The sequence below is a fragment of the Epinephelus fuscoguttatus genome, linkage group LG18 (assembly GCF_011397635.1).
Source record: "Epinephelus fuscoguttatus linkage group LG18, E.fuscoguttatus.final_Chr_v1".
In the NCBI taxonomy this organism is placed as follows: Eukaryota; Metazoa; Chordata; class Actinopteri; order Perciformes; family Serranidae; genus Epinephelus; species Epinephelus fuscoguttatus.
In genome coordinates this window covers 6,438,858-6,464,142 of record NC_064769.1, presented here as the reverse complement: position 1 = coordinate 6,464,142, position 25,285 = coordinate 6,438,858, and the positions used below count along the sequence as shown (strand labels likewise).

The 25,285-nt window shown below is 41.4% G+C and overlaps 2 protein-coding genes across 7 annotated transcripts; one reads left to right on the top strand and one right to left on the bottom strand.

Annotated features, from left to right (window-relative positions):
- Positions 1-937: 937 nt before the first annotated feature.
- lg18h18orf54 (linkage group 18 C18orf54 homolog) lies at positions 938-19,900 on the top strand. Of its 6 annotated transcripts, none has more exons than XM_049604520.1 (15): positions 938-1,174; positions 1,834-1,968; positions 2,383-2,539; positions 2,637-2,804; positions 2,986-3,130; positions 3,247-3,316; positions 3,406-3,610; positions 6,629-6,717; positions 8,906-9,014; positions 9,099-9,191; positions 12,235-12,328; positions 12,414-12,471; positions 15,676-15,840; positions 16,126-16,181; positions 16,539-19,900. In XM_049604520.1, the coding sequence occupies exons 2-15, from the start codon at positions 1,834-1,836 to the stop codon at positions 16,702-16,704; spliced, it is 1,710 nt and encodes a 569-aa protein (XP_049460477.1). In that variant the 5' UTR covers positions 938-1,174; the 3' UTR covers positions 16,705-19,900. The 6 variants fall into 6 exon arrangements, with proteins under 6 accessions (XP_049460477.1, XP_049460476.1, XP_049460478.1 ...); XM_049604519.1 differs by having other exon boundaries at positions 16,123-16,181; XM_049604521.1 differs by having other exon boundaries at positions 939-1,174; positions 3,409-3,610; positions 15,676-15,849.
- A 664-nt stretch (positions 19,901-20,564) lies between these two features.
- LOC125905935 (sperm-associated antigen 16 protein) lies at positions 20,565-24,215 on the bottom strand. Its single transcript, XM_049604263.1, has 3 exons — positions 23,226-24,215; positions 21,576-21,680; positions 20,565-21,417 (listed from the first exon to the last, which is right to left on the bottom strand). The coding sequence occupies exons 1-3, from the start codon at positions 24,192-24,194 to the stop codon at positions 20,770-20,772; spliced, it is 1,722 nt and encodes a 573-aa protein (XP_049460220.1). The 5' UTR covers positions 24,195-24,215; the 3' UTR covers positions 20,565-20,769.
- Positions 24,216-25,285: the final 1,070 nt, after the last annotated feature.

Sequence of the window (25,285 nt, the reverse complement as noted above, 5' to 3'; positions counted from 1 at the left end):
GAAGAGTGAAACTGTAGTGATGAAAGGAATGAGAGTGAGTGGGAAGAGGTGGTGAGAGGAAGAAGATCCGAGGGCAACCAGCGATAACAGTGATGCTGTGAAGTGCCGAAAGTGGAGGTTAGAGTTGGATTCTTGGGCAGGGGCAAGATGTTTTTTTAAGTGGAATATCTATTGAGGTTAAAGCTGGGTCAGAACTATAGCGCATGGAACACCTCTGCAGTGGAGTCTTGTCAGCCCTGCTTTATTTTGATAATAAATGATACATTTGTAAATGTGCAAGTGGATATGGGAAGAGTTAGTGTTTGCAGATGACAAGGCTCTGTGGAAAAGGGGGAGAAATGGGGAACATATAAAAACACATATAAGCCTATATATAAGATGGAATTCGCGTGAATGGTTGTCTGTTAGGCTCCAGCCCCCCCGCGACCCTCAAGAGGATGAAGCGGTTAGAAGATGAATGAATGAATGAATAAGATGGAATTCCTGATGTTGAAATATAGCAACCAAGTCAAAATGTTGGCATTGTACAATTCTGCAAAACACAAATGCGTTACATTTGTATGTGGAGCGGAAAACTTGTAATTTTACGTTTCAGCAACGTTGTGGTTAATGCATAGATAGGTTTAAGCACAAAAACCACTTGGTTAATAGGGAAAGATAATATTTTGGCTTTAATTACCCAGTTTTTGAGGCTTAATCCACGTTGAAAAGGCAGCAATGTCTCAGTAAAAAACAACCCCAAAAACATGTTGTGGCCCATAAGTCAAGAATTTATATGGTAATTATGACAAAATTTCACACAAACGTCCAGTAAGATATAATGATGAAGTGATGAAATTTCATACTTCACAAATCCATTCACTTTGACGTCATATTGTTATGCAAAAACGCGGTGAATGAAGTGTATAAAGCATCCATGTTTTCAGAAATATGGGCCGTGTATGTCTCCGCTGATAACCATGAATATACTTTATTACCAGATTTTTGAATGGTGTTCGGTCGTAAAGTCTCCGGCGGAAACCAACTGTGCTAAACTGACTCCAGACCAGCTAAGTGAGTTAGCTTTCACCTTACCCGGGAGCCTTGAATAATATACTGCTTTGAACAGTCACTGTATACAGACGGCTGGACAAGAAATATACTGAAGGAAAAGGAGGCATTATGGACTGAAGATGTAAGTGTATATTTTCGTCTGATACGGATTCACGGCTTTGATAGAAATATTTCAATTCTTGTTTTACCCTGATAGTAACGTTACTGCTAAGTTCACTTTTGAGACTTCGACAATAAAGTCAGCACAGTTGCGATGGGCGTTATAAACAGTGTATATACACGAACGTTAAACCACCGTTATATAAAACACTTAATGTCAACGTTTCTAATTTCTGAATGTATGTATGGCCTTTTACGATAACGTTATTGTTTGCTTTGCTTGTGTTTTGGTCGTTGTTTAGCTAGCTAGCATTAGCTAGTTAGCTAGGCTAAAGCCAAGTTGGGAAACAAACCCCCAGTCAGGCTCTCCTTACGTCAAAATAACACAAGCTCGAAACTGACAGACAAACAGCTAGGCCAAAATCACTCGACAACACACTGTCTTTTATTCTGAGTGGTTGTCAGTTCATGGTTAGCTAGCATATCAGTGTGTGTCTGAATTTCACTCCTAGCATTCGAATTAGTGATGGGAAAAACTGACAAATGCGTCACTGGTAACATAAGCTATGTGGCTTCACAGCCTGTGGTCCGTCAGCCTGTATGACCTGTTAAGGAATATCAGTTGTAGGATCATACGTGTTGATACATTTTGTTACAAAAGTTGTTTGTTTTTTTGTCTAGATGGAGTCCAGCTGCTTGATTGGTGAATTACTATCTCCTGAGTCGACGGTGACCTCACTACTTTCAAGCTCAGGTCACCTGAGGAGCAGCCTGCAGGCTTCTGAACACAACGCCACCTTTGGATATAAACACAAGGTTCACTCTGCTTTTAATGTTTCTACTGGTTTCTTCAGCAGTGATTACTGTGGAGAGGATATGCCTGTCTTTATCCTCTGTCTTGTAATGATAACTGATCCAATTTTGGCAGACAGTCATCCAGACAAAATCATGTTGCTATGTTGTAGACCAATGGAATGCAAATTGTAAATGGAAGTTCTGCACTGGGTTAGAGATAAAGAAAATGAGCATTGTAAAGATCAAAGGAATGGTACCTTTAAATTTCTGTTAATTTCTGAATGACTTCAGTGCTTCAAGTTAAAATCCCTCCAGCTGCTTTACACTGCCCTGCAGTTATGCATCTAGGATTCCTGTCTTGCTGGCTGACAAATTTTTTATGATGCTGGACTGACTAAATTAAAGTACACATGCTTATCGATTGATTGAATGCAGAACTATGACTCAGCCACAGCGGCGCTGGATGCCTACATTGCAGACTTTGAGAGAAGTCGTCAGAACAGCAAGTCGTTAACAGGAAAACTGGTTCTGCCTCAGAGTTCCCCCTCCACACCATGCAGACCCAGAGTGAGCATGCTCAGAAACAGAGATGGTAGGTCACCATATTCATCAAGTAAATAAGTTTATTTCATTACAGTGTGTATCAGGTTATCTGCATGTCAATGCCTTTATGTGTTTTTGTCTCCAAGTTCTTAGGGAGCGTTTGACAGACAGGGAGCTGGACTTCCTGAACCTCCCCGTCAGCTCTCTCCATCACCGCAGCAACCGAGACAGACTCTCAATGACGACAGACGAGCTGCTGTCTATCCCTTACGATGGCTCGATGCCCATCACTCACACCTCCGCCTTCATGCAAGGTCTGTTAACACATCACACACCTCCACCTTTATCTGAGGTCACTAAAAGTTTTACCCATACCATTGCCATCACATGAGGTCATTAAACATGCCACTCCCACCTCCGCTTTCATCAAAAATCTTACATCACCCATATCTCCGCCTATTTCAGTTCTTTGACTTGTCTCATCTGCTGATCCAGGCCTCCTGTCCCGGTCTGGAGCCTCCCAGCCCTGCCCCTTGTCCAGACCAACACACAGAACCTGGGACAGACTCAGCAGCAGTCTTCCTGCTCCCCGACCGAACCATCACCACCCTCATCCAACCAGGATGCCAAGGAGTTCCAGGTTCATGCTGTTGGCCATTATCTGTTTCATTTGGGACGTTTCTGAAAGATCTCTGTTCTGTCCTGTACAAGATCTGCATTACATTTCACATTTCATTACTTTCCCCTCCTGTCCAGGTGCAGAGAAAGACCAGAGGCAGCCATGTTGAATCCAGATGTTGATATCCCCTCAGTCAGCTGCTATAAGGTGACAATCATCAACATGTATTAGTGTTTTTGAAACTGACTCAGAGTAGGACTGTAGTGAACCTCTCTTCTCACTCCTTCTGTCTCTAGCAGTCTGCACACAGAGTGGGAAGGTCAGAGTGGGCAGAGCCATCTTCGTCCCTCCACCTCCCTCGCTGGTTCACCAGTAACAAGACCGACATGGACTGTTCAGGAATCACCAGCGTGGCGGACCTAAAGTACCCAGCCTGGATCCAATGGTGTGATATCAGCGAGCCACCACCACTCACAGAGTCAGAACTGTGGGATGACCACGGTACAACACCCCCTGCATGCCACCAATACACATTGCACATCCCTCTGTGTTACTGAACCCACTTGGCACTACAGCATTACTCTGTCATCTAATTAGCAAAAAGTATAAATATGAGAGTGCAAGAGCTTCAAAACAAAAATGGTGCACATGTTTTCAGAATGTAGTCCCCAACCCTGCGTGTTAAGAGCTACTGCCCTGCATGTTTTGTGTCTCTCCCTACTTTACTGATTATAATAATCTGCTCATTATCAAGCCCCTGAAGCTTTTCAAGGACTTGATAATGAGCAGATAATTTGAATCAGATGAGTAGAGTAGAGACCTAAAACATGCAGGGCAGTAGCTCCCCAGGAGCAGAATGTAGAAATGTAGACTAAGGGCCTGTGTCCACATTTTTTTTTTTTTTCAGCACCAGTATCCTTTTTTTTTTTTGTTTTTTCCAATTGTTCCCAAATAAGGAGCTGGAGCCGGCCGCCTGGAGAGCAAGGGGTTTTTTGTTTGTTTGTTTGTTTGTTTGTTTTCTCAGAGTGCGCCGCCTTTTCTGTGCAACTGCTTTGAGCTCTTTAAGTTGAAAATCTGAACTTTTCATAAAGGCACTGGTGATGTCACTGCTGCTTCATTTGCAGGGCTACTGTGTACTGTTAGCCTGGAAATCCAGACCCTAATCTAGAAAGATTTAGGGTCTGGCCATGAGTAATGAAAATGGCCCAACTCGAGGGGCGGCACCAAGCATGCATTTGTAAATATCACTGCACGCAACTGGATGACACTACGACCAATCAGAACAATTCACGGGGTGATGTATACGCTTAGCTACCAGCGGAGCTAACTGGTAGATTAGACTCTTGCCGTATCCGGTCGGCAAAAAAGAAAAAATGTCCTTCTTGCAAAGGAAAGATTCGAGCACCGTCTTCTGTTCCTCTTTTAGAGAAAAAGCCAAGTCTAACTCGTTCATTGTAGCGGCCAAAGCCGTTTCAAACAACTGGTGTTCATCCGTAGCCATCTTGCAGTGTTTACTGACTGATTCTGGACTTCGTCGTCGCAGCGCTGTCGTCATCTGTTTAGCTTGTCTCTGGCCCGCCTATATCAGATACACCGATGTGATTGGTGCAGCTCGGTTTCATGGGCATAGGTAATGAGCATCATTACCGATTGCCAGAGTGACTCGCTGAGCAAATTCAAATTGTGCTCTCGCGAGAACTCTGGATTTTCAGGGTAGTGGACTGTCTCAACAAAGACAGAAAAGGTCATTTTTTTGGAGCAGGCTGTCACTGGATGTTGCTGGTGGGTGCTGTGCTTTTATTACAGCTGGCTTTGTAAGCTTGAAGTTGACTGTGTAGTCAACCCTCTGTTAATGTAGTATCACATTAGCTATCTGGCTGATGTTAGTGTCAAGATATTGTTGTCGTAGAAACAAATCCCATGCGCAGCACGTCATTAAAAAAGCGCTGTGTTGAAACGCTCCCCAGCGCTCTGCCAGCGCTTTTTCGCTGACAAAAAAATGCTATGTGGACACGGGCCCTAATGAACTAACAGCATACAAAGCTAGATGTCTGTATCCTTCTTTAGTCTTTCCAAAACTGAAAATTGTAAGGAAAGAATCAAAAGTGTTTGTCTGCTTTAACATAAGCTGCGTTTGTTTGCATATCCAGCTAAGTAATTTACTAACAGTAGTAAATGGTAGAGTTGGGGGGCCGCACTAGTGTAGTGATTAGAGTACTGGGCTTCCATGCGGAAGGTCCAGGTACGAACCCTGGTGGGGTCAACATCAGCAAAGTCATGCAGTCGCAAGAGGTTCCCACTGCTGAATCAATTGGGATCAGATTAATCTGAACCAAGTCCTCAGCAAGTGCGAGTCTCGAGCCTGTTGTAGACAGGAAGCTCCAGACACAAAAGCAGATTCAGTAACTGATAGAGTTGGGCAATATGTTTAAATTTTCTAACAGCAGTCAGCCTGACAACTGGTAATTGCCGATATATTCCTGCAGGTGTGTGTGCAACACGCTTTGTTAACTCATCATAAAACACACTAAATTCAAACTTGACAGAGACAACATAAAACTTAAACATAAAACTCAAAATTGCCTTTGATCATCATTACACTGTTTCAACATTTGGTCTGGTTTGGTTGAAATAAACCCTTAATTCACAGAGTTAGATGTAAAAATATGCTGACTCTACATGTTTTTTTCCCAGCTGTTTCTCTCTGCCATACTGGACTCCTTGTGCTACTGCATTAGCTCGCTGAACAAGAGCCTGTCACTGAGTAGCCAGAGCTATGTCTGCACTTTGTTTTAGCACTGTGCCAGCTGCCTGCTGAACAGGCAGACCAATACATTAACAAAACAGAAGGAACCCCCACCCCCCCAGCCAGTCGATATAGTTGTCTAGTCGTCCCAACCCTAATAAGTGACCATTAATTCCAAGGCCAAGGAGCACATCATTAACTAACTGCATTAGTTTCTGGGAATTTTTACATGAAAGAAGTCCACTTCAAAACAAGCCCATCCACTGTGTAGTATGTTCCCATTTTATTGAAGCTGGTCCTGTGCTGTGTTCTTTGGACTGGGATAACCAAGGTATCAAGAGTAGAATGATGACATGAGTCTGGAGTTTGTGGTTCTTCAAAGCTGGTCTAAAACTCACCCAAAACTGTTTTCAGAGCAGAAATGAGAAGCTGCTTTTGTCTTTTTTTTTTGTGAAATTGAGAATTGATGAGAACTGAAAACATTTTTTTTAATGCCAGTGAAATGTGAGCAGTCACTCTGCCACAGTTATTGTAAACTGCATATGTGCTGTGCAAGAAAAGAAGCTTGACAGGCATAACAGGTAGTAAGAGGGATAGGGCTCAACAAACAGACCATTGCGAGTATAACATCATCATCATCATCATCATCAAGAAAAACAGTTCCTTTTTTTTAAGCAAATAATACTAATAACTTTCCCATTAAAAAAATATTAATGATGTGGAATATTTTTAGTATCAAACAATCATTCTGCTTTTTGTTGTTGCTCTTCCAGGTGTTCTTCCACCTGTATCTCCCAGAAGAGGAGCTCCATCCTGGGTGGCAGAGTTGGAGGATGAAGATCCCGACCAGACACCTGCAAAGGTGAGAGAACAGAATCAAAGTGTGAACTTTTCAGTTTGATCAGACGGCAGCTCATGATGTCTGATGAACTGTTTCTGACCTGAAAAAGGGTGGCAGAATTGTCCTGAGTCAAGAAAATGTGTTTAACACTTTTCTTATATAGGTGGAGGATCTAGACTCATTTATTTTTCATGATGTGTGACAAAATAATCCCTCCTCAATGTCAGCTTACTGGCTGTTACGGAGCTTTCAGCTGCATCTCACAGTCTTCATTAGTAGCGGAAGCTGGCTCAGGTGTCATCATGTGACTTAATTGTGGAACTACCTATTCCTATCACTCATGTAATAACAGGTAGTAACGTCAGTCTCCATTCACTGAAGAAGTCTGTGAGATGCGGCTAAATGCTCATAAAAAGCATTGTTTCCTTTTATAATTGTACAGACGTAGCAACAGAAACCCTCAATAGGCCAAACATAACCTGCCATCGAGCAGATTAGGTTCACAGAGTCAGTTACTGTGGTAAGTTACCACGTATTTTGAAATGGAAAACCCAGAGTTTCCCTCATCTCAGGATTAACTAACTCAGAGTTTTTTAGTAAACCTGCTTTCTAAAAAAGGGCCCTGGTGTTCTTCACCACTGTTTTGAAGAAGGAAATAACAGGTTAACAAGGGGTCTGTTTTCTTTTTTAAACGAGTGTTGTGCGGTCGATCTAATTTATAACGATGTGAAAAGTGGTTCATGTGACTTTCGAAAAGTAACTGCTGAAAGAAATTTGAAGTATTAGATTTGAGGACAGAATTTGATGTGGCGGTAGGTGCTACAATGACTGTTGTTTCAGCGCATCCCACATCCCCTGGCCCATCTGCCAGAGCAAAGTCAACCTAGGGAAAACACTTAGTAGTTAGTATGTATACATGCACAGTTAAGTAGAGCTAGAGTCATAGCTCAAATAGGCCATTTAATTGGACTACAATCCTTGTCCCAGTATACTAGCACGGGAGGGAATTGATTCATTGACTGAAGTATGTCCAGTTGCGCTACGATAGGTGGTGATATGCTCCCCTTCAGCTTGTTATGATTGGACCTGCTCTGGATGTAGATTTCACCATGGTGTTATCGGCTTCTTCCTCTATTATGCATTTAATGCTATTCAACTTCTGGGTCAAAGCCCAGGGTAAAAACTGTAGAGCAGTAGAGCCAGTTTGGGTCCAATTGACTGTATACAATTCAACTCCCAATCCCATTATCTGGGTGTGTTAGTCCGACTTTGAGAAATTTGATTTAGTACGATTTCAGTCGGACTAACATGTTTACATGTATTTTAAAAGTCCTGTTTTAGTCAGACAACCGCAATAAATCGATTTTCTCTAATGTCATGTAAACACACTGTAACGAGCTTAAAAAAAAAAAAATCCCTCCTGTGCTGCCGTCTGATGTAGCGTCGCCTGTTACCCCTGGCCACCCGTGGCCTTAAAAGATGATGTCACGCAGCGTCTCAAAAAGAGAAAGAGGCACAAGTCTACTCTGGTTGACTGAAGTATCTCGCCCGTTTAGTCCGCACCCTGCAGCAGCTCAGGCAAAAAGCTGAGGTAGCTAGTCCCTCGTATTTCCTCTGCCACTACGGACGGAACGGATAATCCATACCGGGACAGACACAACGGAAAAACGCATACTGAAACAATCATCAGCTGATCATTACCCCGGTTGTCCCTTCTCCACTACATTTATTCACGCATTCATTCATTTTTTTCTCTTTGAATACCAAGAGTGACTCTCTTCATGCCCTGAAAAGAAAAAAGACTATACTGACTGATTTGTTTAATATCACTCTTCCTTGGTTCTGAACTTTTGATTGGTGAATGGACATTGGTGTATTGACTTGTCATTGTGTGTTCTTGTGAAAATATAAATGTGAAAAAAAAGGAGAAAAATGGTGTTTGGTTGATCAATTTTATTTATTTGAGGCTGTATAAGTGTGTTATTTGTGCATCCTTTGTGTTGTTTTTTGTTCCCTTGAGTTGACTAAAAAAAAGGTAATATAAAATAAAATAGTCACTCAATAAAACTGTCACAACACTGACTGAAAAAGCATGGAAGTACCTTTAAATAGAGATTATTTTGTCACACACTACTGTTCCCAGTGTCAAGAATGACCTTGCACGCCCAGATATTTAAGTGATTATCTGTGTGTTTGTTTGTGTTTCCAGGGTGATAGCCAGCAGACTCTCAGAGATCTGAGGCTTCAGTTTGCTGAAGAGATTTCTCTACTCGCTGCAGAGAGAAACAGCTCTGACGTCATGGAAACTCTGTTCAGAGGTAGAAAGACAAATTGTTGTACATCAAATGTGTTTTATAGGCCCACAGTTATGTTTTTACTGTTTGTGTTTTTCCTCCTGTCAGACAACAGGATTGAGTCTCTGATCCAGAAGGCGGACCAGGTGTTGAACCGTCTGTCTCAGAGTTATGGAGGAGCAGACTGTCCCGCAGATCCAGGTGAGACCAGGACTCAACCAGTTGCTTACAGTTGTAAGCAACAAAGCTAATGTCTAGGACATAACAGACACAGGCAGTACCAAATGAGCACACACACTGCTCAGATAACATAAACAAATCACAAACAAGTTGTTGTAAAGGTTTGCTTGGAGTTTGTTCTCCATCTCATATCAGCTTGATGTCTGCAGCAGGACAATTTTCCAAAAAGGTGCTCGTTGCGCTACATTGTCCTGATCACTGTGAGGCAAACAAAACAATAAATACAGTTCATGTCCAAGAAGAGTAAACTGAGCAACAAGGTAACACTGGTGGCTAATTCAAACATACTCAACGCAGCTGCTTTACAGTAAAAAGCTTCCAGCTGCAGTTTATCTGAGGAAGCAAAGAGACATCATTGTGTGGCTTTCACTGTGAAGCTTGATTTATATATTTATTTATTGCATTTTCCCTTGTTTAGATGGTAAACAGTATACTACGTACAAGGAGATAATATAAGAAGAGAGAGGAGGGGTTAATGTGCAGCCAGAGTCCGTGTTCAGAGTCAAAATTTGGGTGTGGCAGTTTTTACAGACTAGAACACCTGAAGATTAATTTACACATCTGTATTAAGGGATAATTACACTGTAGCTGTGTAGCCTCACATGTATCTTACCTAAGCCTTGTTTCCACTGCACAGTATGGCACAACACAGCTCAACTTGACTTGCTTGGAACTGTTCTTTTTTTTTCTTTTTCTGTCTGTTGGCCAAAGTTGTTGCAAGTTCCTGGTACTTTATTTTGTACCACCTTGGCCGAGGTTTCAAGTGCGCTGATGCTAGAAGGTGGAGTTAAATCACTACAGACCACTTATTGTACAGAAAAAATAGACCCTAGCATGACACAGGACATCCTGCACAAACCCATTATTTTTAAATTACAACGCTACCATGAATCATGGTCACAATCTTTTTGTGCAGTCAGATTTATAAAAATGGCAGCTCAAAAAGCTAGACAAAATGATCAGTCATTCCTCTGTTGGGTTGCAGATGAAAGAATTTAGTGAGAGCTGCATGGAGCAACGTGGTCTTTGTTGCATTAAAGATGATGTCACTGCAGTTTCACGCGGAGTATGTCACAGTAATTTCATGTGGCATCGCTGAAACAAACAGCTGAAAATTCCGCATACACTGATGGGGTATGATCTGCAGTGGAAAATCAAATAGAGGAAAGGATCTGGTTCCAAAAGTGAGGCAAGTGGAGTCAAACCATGCAATGGAAGTAACGCATTAGCTGATATGCACCTCTCCAAACGCTGGGGTTGCAGCCATGGAGAGAAGATGTCGCTCCCCTTCCAGTGTCCCTCATTGGACCTTATTTCAGAAAAAAAATATGTACAGTAGTCAACGGTAAAAGACAGCTAACTTTTTTATGCCTTCACACCAGCGATAGCTATGGCCAGAGGGTTGTCCGTCCGTCCGTCCATCCGTCCGTCCATCCGTCCGTCCGTCCGTTCGTTCCATCCTTGTGAACACGATAGCTCAAGAGCACCTAAAGGGAAATTCTTTCTTTCTTCAGATTTTCTTTCTTTCTTCAAATTTGGCACAAATGGCCACTTGGACTGACCGATGAACTAATTAGTTTTTGGGAGTCAAGGGTCAAATGTCAAGGTTGCGGTTACCCTGTGTGTCTCATTTTCATGAATGCGATATCTCAAGAACAGCTCGAGGGAATTTCTTCAAATTTGGCACGAACATTCACTTGGACTCAGTGATGGACTGACTAGATGTTGGTGGTCAAAGGTCAAGGTCAGTGTGACCTTGTATCTGTGTCATTCTTGTGAATGTGACATCTCGAGAATATCTTAAGGCAGTTTCTTTAAATTAGACACAAACATCCATGTGGACTGAAGAATAAACTGATTAGAATTTTGTGGTCAAAGGTCAAGGTCATTGTGACCTCACAAAATGTGTTTTTGGCCAGAACTCAAGAACTCATATGCTAATTATGACAAACTTCACACAAATTTCTAATCGGATAAAATAATGAAGTGATGACATTTTATATCCAAAAGGTCAAAGGTCAACTTCACTGTGACATCACAGTGTTACGCAAAAACACTTTTCTGGCCATTACTCAACGTTATATCCCAAGAACAGAGAAGGAAATATTTGGTCAGATACTTAATTGGTGACTCTAAGCTTGGGTGTCCACCTTAAAACAGTGCTGACTGTATAGATCTTCTGTGCTGTCAGGGGGAGATGGATGTGAGGCATCCATGTTTTCACAGACATGGCTGTGAATAAGAAAAACTTAACTGGAGCGCGGAGGCTTACGACTGCAGGGTGGTAATTCTAGTTTCATGCCAAGACAGTCACAGATTGTCTTGTGAAACCACTCGGTAAACTTCATCTCTTGTCTTGCACGATATATGTCACAAACACCAGCTAGCTTGCTACGTAATTTAGCTGTGTTCCACAAACAAATGTGTAATTGATGGCACAGATCAAAGGGGAACAAAAAAAATTGTCTCTCCATCACCTGCCGTACCTGCCTATGGTGGTTCACCAGAAGGGGAGGGATGTCACTTCTTTATGGAGATACCACATACAGACTGGAAAAGCTATGATAGGCCAGTTTGAGCATCTTGTGTTTTCTCATACAAATTTTTGATGCTTGTAGATGTTGTTGATAGCAGGGAGCAGGTTGAAGACAGGCTCAGTCCTCATTTTCAGTCACGCTACAGCAGTGGAAAGCCATTCCCACTACAAACCTGTACATTTTCACTCAGTATTACAGTGAATGAAGGAATGTCAACTACAACTACATGACCGTGAAGCAGCTTAGAGTAGAATACATATACAGATGTGTCTGTTAGCCTTGTGTTGTGTTGTTTGATGCAGGTTTGTTTGTGTCTAAATGTGCTGGCCATTGGTTTCTGTCACAATCTGAAAGACAGTAGCAGTAAAATCTTTATCATAACACCAACACTGCATCAAAGGAGTTTATCACATACTGTGTCCACATGGTGCTGTCTTGTTCTTAATGAATATCTGTTGTTGTTGTAGTCAGTCCTACTGATCATGTTGAGGAAGCTGTCAGTCCAGTGAACACTGAGGAGCTGCTGCTCTGTTCCTCCTCACACTGTCCTCCATTCTCTAGGTAAGACTTATTGACAATCCCTTTTTTTCTTAGTTCTGTTGCACCATGAGTAAACTCACTGAATGATGTGTGATTGAACCTGCAGGGATTCAGCAGCAGTTGCAGGGGCTATCACAGAGGCTCTGACTGACAGAAGAGCTCAGGTAGGTGTTACTGTGTCCTCCTTCTCTCATCGCCTTTCACTGATCCACTGTATTAACTTTATTGTTAACTTTTATTTTGCAATATAAAAATCATAATGAAGTAAACTGAATGATTAGCAACAACTGAAGTGAACAAGGGTAAGTTAAGTGCACAGTGACCCTGCAAGATGGATAAGATGGCTTACAAGGGAAAACAATTTGCTTTTGGCTGGGTAATGTGAACACCACTCACTGACTTCACTTATGGATAAACACAAGCAAAATCCAGATTTTTAAAGTTCAGAATTTTATTGAATAATGAGTACAGGCAGGGGGTTACAGCACAGGCACATGAATGATATCGTTATCGACCAATCACAAGGATGTTAACAGGTAAGGGCGATTGATGATTGACTTGACTGACATATGGTTTCTGAAAAATAATAGAAAAATAAAGGGATGAAAGCAAAAGGCTTTCACCATAAATGTAGCCTTAATGGCACAAATGAATCACACTGACTTTAAATAATGGTCATAATACAGTATGAGGTTAGAAACAAGGTGCTAAAATGGCATTAATAGGTGACTATTGCTGGGATTAACATTTGTGAATATTAATTTACTGAAATCAATTTCTGATAACTGCTAATGTTTCAGTACACTTAGCAACATGAATAGTGACAAATGACAACACATAGTGAGGGTCCTGCATCACAGACAAATGAATGAAATAAGGAATAGTGACATGGCACACAATCCTGACAGTGTGTCAGTACAGCGCATAATAGACAAGTGAAATTCAGCAGGCAATAATCAGCCTCCTCGTTCCCAAGGGCAAACAAAACGTTAAAAGTGGACTTATATAGGCAAGCACTCATCGGATCAGTCAATATGTTTAGAGGATTAGATGAGATGGAATAACATGAATCGCAGCCCTCAGAGGCCTCCTCCTTATTCATGGCTGTATTCAGGGCATCCTGCACATCCAGGCAGTTTTTATTGAGTGCACAATGAACGGGAGCGTGCCGTGAGACAGCCACGTTCAGAGGAAACGGAGAGAATTCTTCCCAACAAGATCAACATCTCTCCATTGTGAAGTTGTTTCAAACATTGTACAACCAAGGTATCTATAAACATCTATAAAAAAAAAACGTGGTCATCATCATCATCACTATCACCATCACTATCAATCATCACATAATCATTACAAGAATAACAACCACCCAAGAGAGTAGCATCAGTACTAAGTTAGACTCTTCCATTGTCCAGCATTCAAAAGAGATTACAGTAGGGATGCAAGAGTAGATATATCTGTTACTCTCAACAGGGGGAAATCTGTGCTGAGAGCCAAAAGGCAAAAACTGAAAGTCAGAGAATAAGGAGTGGGAGCTGTCGGAAAGGATGACTTTAGCCTTCCTTCCTATCTGTTTTTGAAACAGGACAGATAAAGTACTCTGCTGAACTCCAAAGATCTTGCTACTCATTTTCATTATACTACTTAGAGCATTTTTGGTCTTGATGTTGAGATTCCCAAACCAGCAGAGATGAGAGGGGGTCAAGACAGGATAATAGGATAATAAGAGACTTACTGACATGAAACCAAGGTATTTATAGTTTTCTCCAGAGTCAACTACTTGTCCCTTGATGATGGTTTTTTGAGAGGTTGAAGGTTTATGCCTAAATTCAATACAATAATAAATTCAATGTCCTTATTTTTTTAACATTTAGTGACACCAGTCTACAAATTCATCAACTGCAGATTAATGTTTGTTTTCATCGGCATGGAGGAGACCAACTATTATGGAGTCATCAGAAATTTAAAAAAATAATCTGTTTGTTGTCATGCCAGCTGCAGCAGTTGTTGGTATAAAAAATGTAGAGGACAGGGAAAGGACACAGCCCTGGGGAGCCCCATTGGATGATGTAAACTCCCCGGACATGCATCCATTCATCCTCAGTCTCTGTGTTCTGGATGGTAAAAATTAAACTTGGTTTCACATGTGGTTCCTACGACACGTACTAGGGATGACCCAAATGCTTCCATCATTTCCATGGCAATCAATTTCCAAATCAGTACTTCAGTGCTCTGTTTTTCTATGCCATTACTCCATAAACTCAAATGGCTCATAAATTAAGAAATGGTAATTCAAAAGAATTCATTATGCATCATCAATTATTAGTTATTCTCAGACAAGGACATTTAAATTTAGTGAGAGGTCTAGTTTTGTGACTCTGACAGTTTGACGGCCAGTGACGGGCTTACAGATACAGTGGTCGGAAAAAGTCAACCATCCGGAATAGTTTCGAATCTACAAAGAAACTCAACTGCCAGATATGCCAAAGGAAACTAATCTACAACCAGCTAGGCAAATCACCTGGAATCTGTAACAGCGCAGCCATCTTGCATAGCATTCGTTTTTTTAGTTATTATGGCAAATGAGAGCCTGACCTGGGTGCTGTACACTGACTCAGCAAAGCAGAGTGTTTTACCTGAGATGCCTGAGGAAATTCTCGGTACCCCCTCAAATACTGAGGAATTTGTGTGGGACTGAACATGGGGCCCCTTACCAAACAAAAATGGGCATCTTAGGCAAAGTCTTCCCATACAGTGAGCTTCCTCATCCAAATATTATTGATAAAAAGAAAAAAACACAGGTACCTTTTATTTTATTTTATTTTATTTTTATTTTTATTTTACAAAGATGAGCATCTCTGCCTTGTTGCAGCTCATTCTATGTCTTTTCTCATCTAAGATGTGAGACTGAGCTGAACAGCCACTCACTCTCCATGGTTTTGCATGAAGCACTTAGGTTTTTCTGCCAGTGCTGGAAAAAGGAGGTGATTATATTTCCAGTATCCAGTCTCTTTTCTGGAAGGGAGCCTCTGCAAAGAAACATCTCACATCAAACATCTCATACTCCCACAAGGCCAACATTTTCTTTCACACATGTACAAGGCACCTTTTGCCCTCTTACATCATGCCAGAGTTGTGTCCAGCCAGTGAATTCTTCTCTGAATTAGCAGCTAGCACAACATTTAGCCTGCTTAAAATACATGCGAAACAACAGATAAATATCTGCCACTGCCATAGGTGAATGTTATCTTGTAGGCCTATGGCAGTCAACAAGGCAAACATCAGCTAATATAGATGCTCAGCCGATAAATCGATTCACCTCCATTAATGATCCCCTGAAAGTGCCTCCTTCTGTTTGCTGTCTCTCCCAGGCTTGGGGATCTGGCCTCCATGGAGACAGCACCTTTAAGCAGCCTGGTCCCGTGGAGGCTCTGAAACAGATGCTGTTCAGACTGCAGGCAGTGGAGGCAGAGCTTCAGCGACAACCGCAGGCATCAGCAGCTCCAACACTCACTGACAGGCTGCAGACAGTTGAGGTCAAACAAGTATGAACCAGCACCAGCACCAGTCTGACCAGAAGTGTGCTCATTAAGGCAGCATGTTTGGGAACAAGTGTTACAGGAAAAATATAGCTTGTGTTTGAGATTAAACAAACACTAAATAGGGTTTATTCATTTATTCATCATTCACATAGAGCACCTGAACAAATATCAGGGCTCCACTGTCAACATTCAGCTGCTTTTTGAGCAACAAACCTAACTCTGTATTGTTACATGCTTTGTTACATATATAGAATGTTAATAAGTCTGTGTTTGCAGCAGAGGCCTGAAGGTAAAGCAAAGCTGGAGAGTTTTCCAGGTGGACCGTCACTACAGAGGTAACTGACACTGAACACATCACATACCCGATTTGTCACATCAGCATCAACATTAGAGTTACTGTGTTGTTGTCACTTATCCCGTCAAATAAATCTCAAAATCTTTGTAATGGACTTGCACCAAATGTGTACAGCCTCAGCTGTACTTTGCTATGTTTCAGCTGCACTGCTAAAGTAAGATGATGAACAAGTTAAACATTATTCAGACTAAACATCAGCCTTCTAGCATTGTTGTGAGCATATTATTATGTTGATGTTTAGCTCGAAGCACTGTCCTGCCTAAGTATAACCTTAGAGAGCTGCTAGCATGGCTGTAAAGTTAAGAATATTGTTTTTGACGAATATTTCCATTCTCAGAGCTCTGCATCACCTGAGCCGTCTGAAGGTTTTGGTGGAAGAACCCAGAGAGAAACGCACAGAGGAAAAAGAAGAGAAAGGCGCAGAGGAGAAGGATGAAGATGAAGGACGGTATTCCTCTTCTTCTGCTGACGGGCTCATCTGCGCTCAGCAGAAACCCTCCTGACGCTAAAGGCTTGTTTACAAGAGCAAAGAGACTTCCTGTCAGTGTTCTCACTGTCATCTAGTTAGTGTTTCCTGTCACGTCCAGCAGCAAAAGGAAGCAGCAAATGATTCTGGATGAAGTCTGCTCTGGAATTTTATTTTAGGTGAAAAAATGCAATTCATGTAAACAATAACAGTGCAGAGGCCAAACCAGACTCATGAGGAAATTCAGGAAATGTGTGTTGAAGTTATGTGAAGTGTTAACAGTGAAGGACGCTGTGAAACTTTGAGCGCAGTTTTTAACCACCATAACAGAGATGGAAAATAACCATTGTCCATGAAAGGAACAGTCTAGAACAGAGTCAAATGAGGATGGTTTCAATATTTCTTTTTTACATTTTTTTTTTTAAAAGATGTAACTTGTAAATCAGACAGCTTAAAAGTTTTGAGGTTGGATATTTTTTGTATTTAACGGAGCGAGGCCCCTGCTTCCAGTCGTGGTGCTAATGCCCAGAACCTATTTCTGCATTGTACACAGAGCTGAAACTGTTACCCATCTTTTCATCTAGCTCTGTAGAAGTCACAAAAATGAGAGGCTTTATCTTAATGTCACAGTGTTGCTCTTTAAATGCCAAATGAGAATGGAGCTCTGCAAAGTTTCATCAGGCTCCCTCTGAGAGAAGAAATGACCAGAAAGACAAAATGTCAGCATCTTACTGCATACTTACTGCACTCATACTGCAAGCACCTGTTCAGCTGCTGAGGAAGTGAAAGTGTCCAATTGACAAGTGAATGTGCCAATATGAAAGGGTTATAAAATGTCTAATTGTTTGTTACTGTACTGAAAGGCTAACAGCAAGACTCTGGACATGGCAGGGTCACAATGCTAGTTGGACAGCTTTAATATTCATTAGCATGTTAGCAAAGTACTAATTCTAAGCATGTTGAATGTGTTAGCATATTAACCTGCTTATTTTTTTTGTTACAATAACATGTAACTTGCTAAATGTTAGCATGTTAACATCCAATGCCGTTTATGATGACATGCTAACTTGAGCATGTCAAAATATAATGTTAACATGTCATCTGTAAGTGAAGCCCCATTACCAAGTTAACATTTGCATTTGAACATACCAGCATTAGCATATTATAATGCTTAATATTACATGTTCATGTTAGCATGTTACCCATGAATCACAGTAAATGTTACATGTTGTTAAATGTCATACAAACTTTAGCATGTTAGCATGTCATAATGCTAAATAATACATGCTGAAATGTAGCATATTATGCCGCTAAAAACTAGAATGTTACATAAGAATTTTTAAAAAATGAGTGTCCAGCGTACTCACAATGAAAGTCCATGGCTTCTTTGGCCACTGTACAGAGGATAATGCTGCGTTCACATTGTACAGGATTTACCACTTTCTGGGATTAATGGGTATAGTGCTGAATTGAATGTACACTGTATTTTTATTCATGGTTTTTTCACCATCCAATTATGTGAATATTCACAGGCCGTAGACATGGGAGTCTTTCCCATGTCTACCATCCATCAGATATGATCTGAACACAACACAAACACTCTGTCCTCTGGACAAACCTCAACTAGTCGAGTATTGTATTTACTGGTGTGTTAAGATTATTGCAGCCTCACACTGTTGTGCCTACAGACTCTTAGCTTTGTTTCGACTTTATGAAATACTCAGTATGATTTGGAGAGGAAACAGAAAATTAGATTATTGATCTAGCAGTATTTTTATTCACATTTTTGTCTTTCAGGTGACGAAGACAGACTATCAGGTTTTTCTCTTCTGCCTTAAAGTCGAAACCACTTAAGTGCCATGTCAGCATTTGGGCAGACAGATGACCTAAACATGAGCAGATATTTATTTTGTACCAGATGTGTGTTAATGGTTAACACAAAGTGTTTTTATTTCCATGTAGCAGCCTTCTCTCCGGTTGCTCTGAGATGATTTGTCTTTTAACAGTTCACAATAAAGCATATCTTGCTTTATACCTTCATGGTGTCAGCTCATTTTTAGATTTATTTGTTTTTTCCTTGAAGTGTGGTGAAAGTTAGTGGGAGGCCAAAGAGGACATTCATCTCCTGTGACTGGTTTCCATGAAGTTAGGAGCCTTGTGAAGGACAGTTTTTAGACAAAATATAAGCAGCTGGAGCCGAAATATCCTGGCTGTTAGTTCCTGTATGAGTCATGCTCTAAAAACACTGGATTGTACATTTTTTAATTTCCCTCCATAGCATTGTTTTGTTAGACACTCCCTCCTTCATAAGAAAGTACTCCTAGTTTGTAATGCGGTATTTTAATTATTAATTTGATGTCTTCCAGATAACCCTAATGACATCAAGGTTATGTTTATTTTCTTGACAAAGCTCCTCAAGGAGTACTAACCATGATCAGCAAACTGAACTTCAGGCGTGAAGTCTGTGGACTGCCCTTTAAGTGTCCATAACCACATATTTTTATAATGTATGAAAAGTGAAGGCTCTGTCTCTTGTGACAGTAGTACACATCAGCAGAGATTTGGACTCATGTCACAAATTTGACCATTTTAGCCTCAATTTGAGAAAAACAAATGAGACTCCATTGGACTTTAACACCAATAACTCGATTTCATTTGGACTTGAGCCTTTTGGCTTGAAAATATTTGAGACTTTCCCCCTATGCTCAAAGATTAAAAAGTCAGTTATTTAAAAAGTGTGCCACGAATCAGTACATTTTCTACTAACCTTAACACTTTTCATTTCCAGCAAATTGACACCAAGATAATCCACTTTGTTTAAACCAATCTGACAGCATCCAAGAAAGCTGCAAGAGAGAACTGTGAAGAACTGTCGTTACGTTACTGAGTGCCAGTTGGAAAAAATGACACCAAAGATAACTTTGTTGGTGTGCAAAAACTACATAGTAGTCAACAAAAACTGAATCGCAGTATGAAATATACAGACATTGACAGAACAACTTCCAACAAAGTTGTTTGAACAAATACAGTTCGGTTTAGGACTAGATGTTACAATCCCTTGATGCACATACAGTACTTGAGACTGTAAGTGGGAGTGAAAGTGCTGTCAGGGGTCCGAGTTGGAGCCAAAGGGTTAGATGGATAGAAAAGTAAGAAAAGAGCATAGGGAAGGCAGTGCCAAGAAGAGATGTCTGTGAACAGAATTCTCCCCTGTTGTCTCTGTGGCCATTTATTCTACCTCCCCCTACTTCCTCACTTTGATGAGGGAAGAGAGAGAGGAAACTAACAGGAGAAAAAAAGTGCTTAACTTTAACTGAGATGGAGTTTAACTGGTCAATTGTTGCTACACATACTTGCCATTGTGAGTGATAGTTGGAGTCATGCTGGGGGAAGGGGTGGGGGTTTCACTGGTGTTTTGATGATAGGCCCACAACACCCCAGAGGGCTCGTTATTCTGCTTTTATTCCCTTGAACTCTGATTTGTTAGTGGTATTTCAGGGCCCAAGTGGTGTCTCTCCTAATTAATAGCCACTGGCTTGCCTGTTCAGCTGCACCAGAGAGGGCTTTGATGGCCTGACGCTGGGCTTGGCCTCGAATTCCCATGTCTTTATGCAGCCTGGTAGTTGCCTTGCCTACCGAGCCTCTGTAGCCTACTTTAACTGGGCAAACCTTTGCTTTTCAGCCGCGTTGCTCAGTGTCAGCTACAGGCTCAGCGTAGTTAAGGCTCTCGTGCTCGTAGGCTTCCTCCACAGCATCCTCCCAGGGCACAGTTACCTCAATGATGTAGCCGAGGTGCAGAGAGGAGAAACAAATTTTGAAAAGCATTCATGATTTTTCTAGACTTAATATATTATTACTCTGTTGTTAAAATGGTATTAAATGAAAGGTGTTCAAGGTAAATGTTCTTTGAGAAAATGTTTATTTCCCAGAGTAAGCCATCAATAAAGAATCATGTTGGTATAGATTCTAAAACTCTAAAAGGTGTTGTATCTGTACTAGTGTCAACAATATGTGTGAGGGAACTTCATGATTGCCACAAGGAAGCAACATTTTAAAATGTGATCATCAGCTGGTTTCACTTCAGTTTTTCATTTTCTTTCAGTCATGCCCAGACATTAATCATCCCATCACTCCCTGCTGACATCACAGTCTCTCCTTTGTGGTCGAACCTCACACTCTGCACCCCATCACTGTGTCCCTCCAGGCTGCTCACCACACCAGAATCCACCTCCACCACTCTGACCAGACTGTCAGAGCTAGCGGCAGCCAGCGTCTTCCCTGACGGACTGAACGCCACCTGGTTAGCAGCCAGTGGCCCAGTATCTACTGTGGCCAGTGCCAACGCAGGATTCCTTTTGTCCCACAGGTTGATGTTGCCACGGGAGTCACAGGAGGCCAGGATGCTGCTTGCCGAGCTGAAAGTGGCATGGTTGCAGGGATGCTGGTGTCCATGGAAGGTTGTGGTGCAGACACCCAGTCTGGCATCCCACATGGCAAGGGTTTTGTCAGCGGAGCAGGTGAGGAGGAGGTTGGACAGGGGCAGGAAGCAGACGCTGTTGACAGAGGCAGTGTGGCGACGCAGTGTGAGGCGGCAGCGCTGGCTGTTCAGGTCCCACAGCTTGGCAGTTCTGTCAGCAGAGCAGGAAGCCAGGAAATGACCACAGGAGTGGAAGGAGCAGCCCCAGGTGGGCTGGGTGTGACCAGGCAGCGTCAACACACAGCAGCCACGGGAGAAATCCCAGAGCCGCACCTGAAGGAGGAACGATTAGAGAGTTAAGCATAAAACAAGAAGATCATGGAAACAGAAAAAAACACTAATATTATGTTGGTTTTACATAAACCTGTCGCCCAGCTGTTCACTGTTGCAGTAGTATATTGAGAGTTTTAGTGTGATGAAGATGAACTCACTGTAGAGTCTCCACTAGTTGTTGCCAGTTTTGCTCCGTCAGGGTGAAAGCTGCAGCCCGACAGCCAATCAGAGTGACCCTCGCCTGTCAGTACCATCTGACCAACCTGGCAACATACATTACACAACATTACATCTTAGTACATCGGCCAGTCAGAGCGAGCCTCAACCATCAACAGTATTATGTGATTTAGTTGACTCCTGTTTCTAATGACACTGCAGCCTGAGGCATTATGTGTACGGGTTGTACGTCCATCCCTCTCTTGAATGTCATATCTCAGGAATGCCTTGTTGGAATTTCTTCAAATTAAGCAAAAATGTCCACTTTGACTCAACAATGAACAGATTAGACTTTGGTGGTAATAGGTCGAAGGTCAAGGTAACTGTGACCTTGCGGCCTTCTAATTCTTGTGAACAGGATATCCCAAGAACACCTTGGGGGAAATTCTTCAAATTTGGCACAAATGTCCACTAGGACTCAACGATGAACTGATTCGAATTTTGTGGTCAAAGGTTACTGTGACTTTGCGCCGGCCCATTCTCTTGCACATGATATCTCCCAAGTGCCTTTAGGGAATTTCTTTTCTTTAAATTAGGTGCAAATGTCCACTTGGACTCAGCAATAAACTGCTTTAATTTTGGTGGTCAACGGTCAAGGTTACTGTCACTTTGCAGCCATCTCATTCTCGTGAAGCCATATATCTCAATAACACCTTCAGGGCACAAACGTCAACTGATTAGAATTTTGTGGTCAAAGTCAAGGTCACTGTGACCTTGTGTCCGTTTCATCCTCGTGAATGCAGGATCTCAAGACTGCATTGAGATTTTCCTCAAATTTGGCACAAATCTGAACCATGACAAAGGTCAAGGTCACTGTGACCTCACAAAGTATGTTTTTGGCCACAGAATAAAACAGAATAAAATGATGAAGAGATGACATTTTATGTCCAAAAGGTCAAAAGTCAAAATCACTGTGACATCACAATGTTCTGCAAGAGCACTTTCCTGGCCATTACTCAACGTCATATCTCAAGAACAGGAGGGGAGACATTCGGTCATATACTGAAGTGGTGACACTCATCTTGGGTGTCCACCTTGAAACTGTGCTGATGGTGTAGATCTTCTGTGCTGCCAGAGGGAAGATGAATGTGAAGCATCCATGTTTTCACAGACAGGGATGTATCTTGTAAGTGTAATTTGACTGGATCATAGAGGTATACAACCTAGCTCTAATTTTATAACATTCAGTTTTCTCTTGCGTCTCATCTTATCGCAATCCATTACATCTTTTATGTAATCTCATCTCATCTAACGGTTTACATAATCTGATTTTATCTTGTGCCATCTCATCTCATATGCCAATGTCATCTCATATGTCATTCCATCACATCTTATATTTAATTTCATCTCATCTCATCTATCATTCACTTTAATCTCATGTATTGTCCCATCTCATATGTTAACACATCTAATCATGTGTAATCTTATCTCATCTCATATCCCATTTTATCTCATATGATATCTCATCTCATGTCATCCCATGTCCTTGCATCTCCTATATGATTCTGTCTCATTTTATCTGATCTCATCTCATCTCATCTCATCTCATCTCATCTCTTACAGATTTGAATGCATGAATGCCTTTTCCTCACCTTCTCTCCATTGGCCTGCAGCACCCACAGCCTCCAGCTGCAGTCATCACTGGCAGTAGCGAGGATCAGCTTTTGTGGATGGAGGTCAATGCAGCTGATGGGAAGCTTGTGGGCTCTGATGGAGTAGGACAGGCTGAAGGCACTTGGTCTCTTCCATTTTTGAAATTTCACCTGATCCAGGTTCACCAGGCTACTGTAGACAGGAAACTCTGTGTCCTTGGGATGTCTGCTTATGGTGCTTTTAGCTGATAATGTGTCAGTGCTGTGGCTCCTTTTCATGCTTTGGTCTTTCATTTTTTGGGATATTTCCTGATTCTGTCTCGGGTTTATAATGTTTTGAACTCGGTCCTTTTCTAAACTGATTAACATTTTCTGCCTCAGAGCTGCTTGATACTTGTCCTCCAGCTGCCTTAGTGTTGGCTTGTAGGACTCAAGGTGTTTCTTCAGTTGTTTGACGTCCTCAATCAGCCTGTTTTTGTCCTCAGCGACTCGTTGGTACTGTAGCCGGTGGAAATCCCTCTCCCTCTGCATCCTCACCAGGCTGTCCCCCAACACCAGCACATCCTGCCTGAGCAGGTCTGTGTCTCTGCGGGCTATCTCCAGCTCACTCTGGAGGAGCTTTCTATGTGTTAGAGCATCAGGAATGAACAAGACGCCCATCGACCCCATCCTCAGAGTATGTGTCAGGAATTTCTGCGCTGAGCTGTACCACTCTGCCTCAAAGTTGTTGAGAGTCTGTCTCAGGCCGACCCTCTGGAGGAAGTTTCTCAGGAAGTCATCCACTGCCTCTGGGATTTTGGGAATGATTTGCTGTCTGGATGGTCCAGGTTTTCTTCTGGAAGCAGTGGAGGAGGCAGCCTCCCTTACTGCCTCTTCAAAGTCCTCCTCAACACTCCTCTTCTCCTCCTCCTCCTCTGAGGAAACCTCCTTGTTCTCCTCCTCTGCTCTTTCTTTTCCTCTTGCTGACATGTTCTCTGCCCTGTCTCTGAGCTTTTTGTTTACCTGTTGCCCTGGTAACTGTGCACAGAGCAGTTGACTTCTGTGTCAGTTAGGTTACCCTGTTACCATAGCAACTCTACGACACCTGTGCTCTGTTTTATATTTTCTGATATGAAATCAGTTTTGTAAATATTTTTTCATACATATATACAGTATATTAAAATATATCTACTTTTTGTTTAATATGTCATTGTTTTGCGCTCTGTTAATTGCAAGTATGTATGTTTTAATTTTTATGTTTTCATCATGCAGTAGTTTTTCTGTCATGGGATTTTCATGCATGTTTCACTTTTTTTTATAAAATTTCTGATTGTATAAGTTTTTTTTATTTTATATTATTTCATTTTTGTAGAGCACCACGTAGCATAATAACTAGAAATTAGATTGGTCTGTTGACACTGTTTTAATTTTTTGTTATTTATTTGTTTATTTAAGTTAGAACCCATAACTAACAGTAATGTTGAACATCGCACTTCCATATTACAGCTCTAAACCATTCAAATGTTTAACATTAGGTCAACAAGGACAAATGAATAATATCAATAATTTATAAAAAGCATATGAAATGAATAGTCTGTGCCTAAGGTATTACAGGCATTCAATAAACATGAACAGTTTTTTTTTTTTTAATAAGTTGGAGTATTCTGCTAAAATTCTTGATTTTTATGTGTCTGGGTTATTAGGCTATTATTCATTCTGTTGTAGCGCTCTATTCATGTATGAGGAATCTGTAAGATTCCTGTTTGAGGAATATAGCATCTCTGCCCAGTCAACATTTGTTGACCCACACATACATTATAATTACTGCCTTGTTTTTTAATAATGTAATGACAACATTTCATCGAGTCAATGGTCTTTTTGTTTTTGACTGGGTTATTTAGAAAGACTTGACATGTAAAAAGGTTAATCATAGGAATTACTTTAGAAAAACGCCATTGTGAATAAACAAATTCCCTGTCATCATAACATTTGCAATATGTTTAATTTCCTAGTCATTCCATTTATAGTGTGACACGTTGGCCGCGTGAGGGCGCTCCGGGTTCACCACGAGCTGTCTGCGT

Excerpts from the sequence above, each read along its gene's own strand:
- LOC125905935 (XM_049604263.1), bottom strand. The coding sequence starts at position 24,194 with ATGTCAGCAAGAGGAAAAGAAAGAGCAGAGGAGGAGAACAAGGAGGTT. Across the intron at positions 21,681-23,225 it reads TGCAGGCCAATGGAGAGAAG|GTTGGTCAGATGGTACTGAC; the intron begins GTGAGGAAAAGG and ends GTATGTTGCCAG. Across the intron at positions 21,418-21,575 it reads CAACTAGTGGAGACTCTACA|GTGCGGCTCTGGGATTTCTC; the intron begins GTGAGTTCATCT and ends TTCCTCCTTCAG.
- lg18h18orf54 (XM_049604516.1), top strand. The coding sequence starts at position 1,834 with ATGGAGTCCAGCTGCTTGATTGGTGAATTACTATCTCCTGAGTCGACG. Across the intron at positions 9,192-12,234 it reads AGACTGTCCCGCAGATCCAG|TCAGTCCTACTGATCATGTT; the intron begins GTGAGACCAGGA and ends TTGTTGTTGTAG. Across the intron at positions 12,472-15,675 it reads TGACTGACAGAAGAGCTCAG|GCTTGGGGATCTGGCCTCCA; the intron begins GTAGGTGTTACT and ends TGTCTCTCCCAG.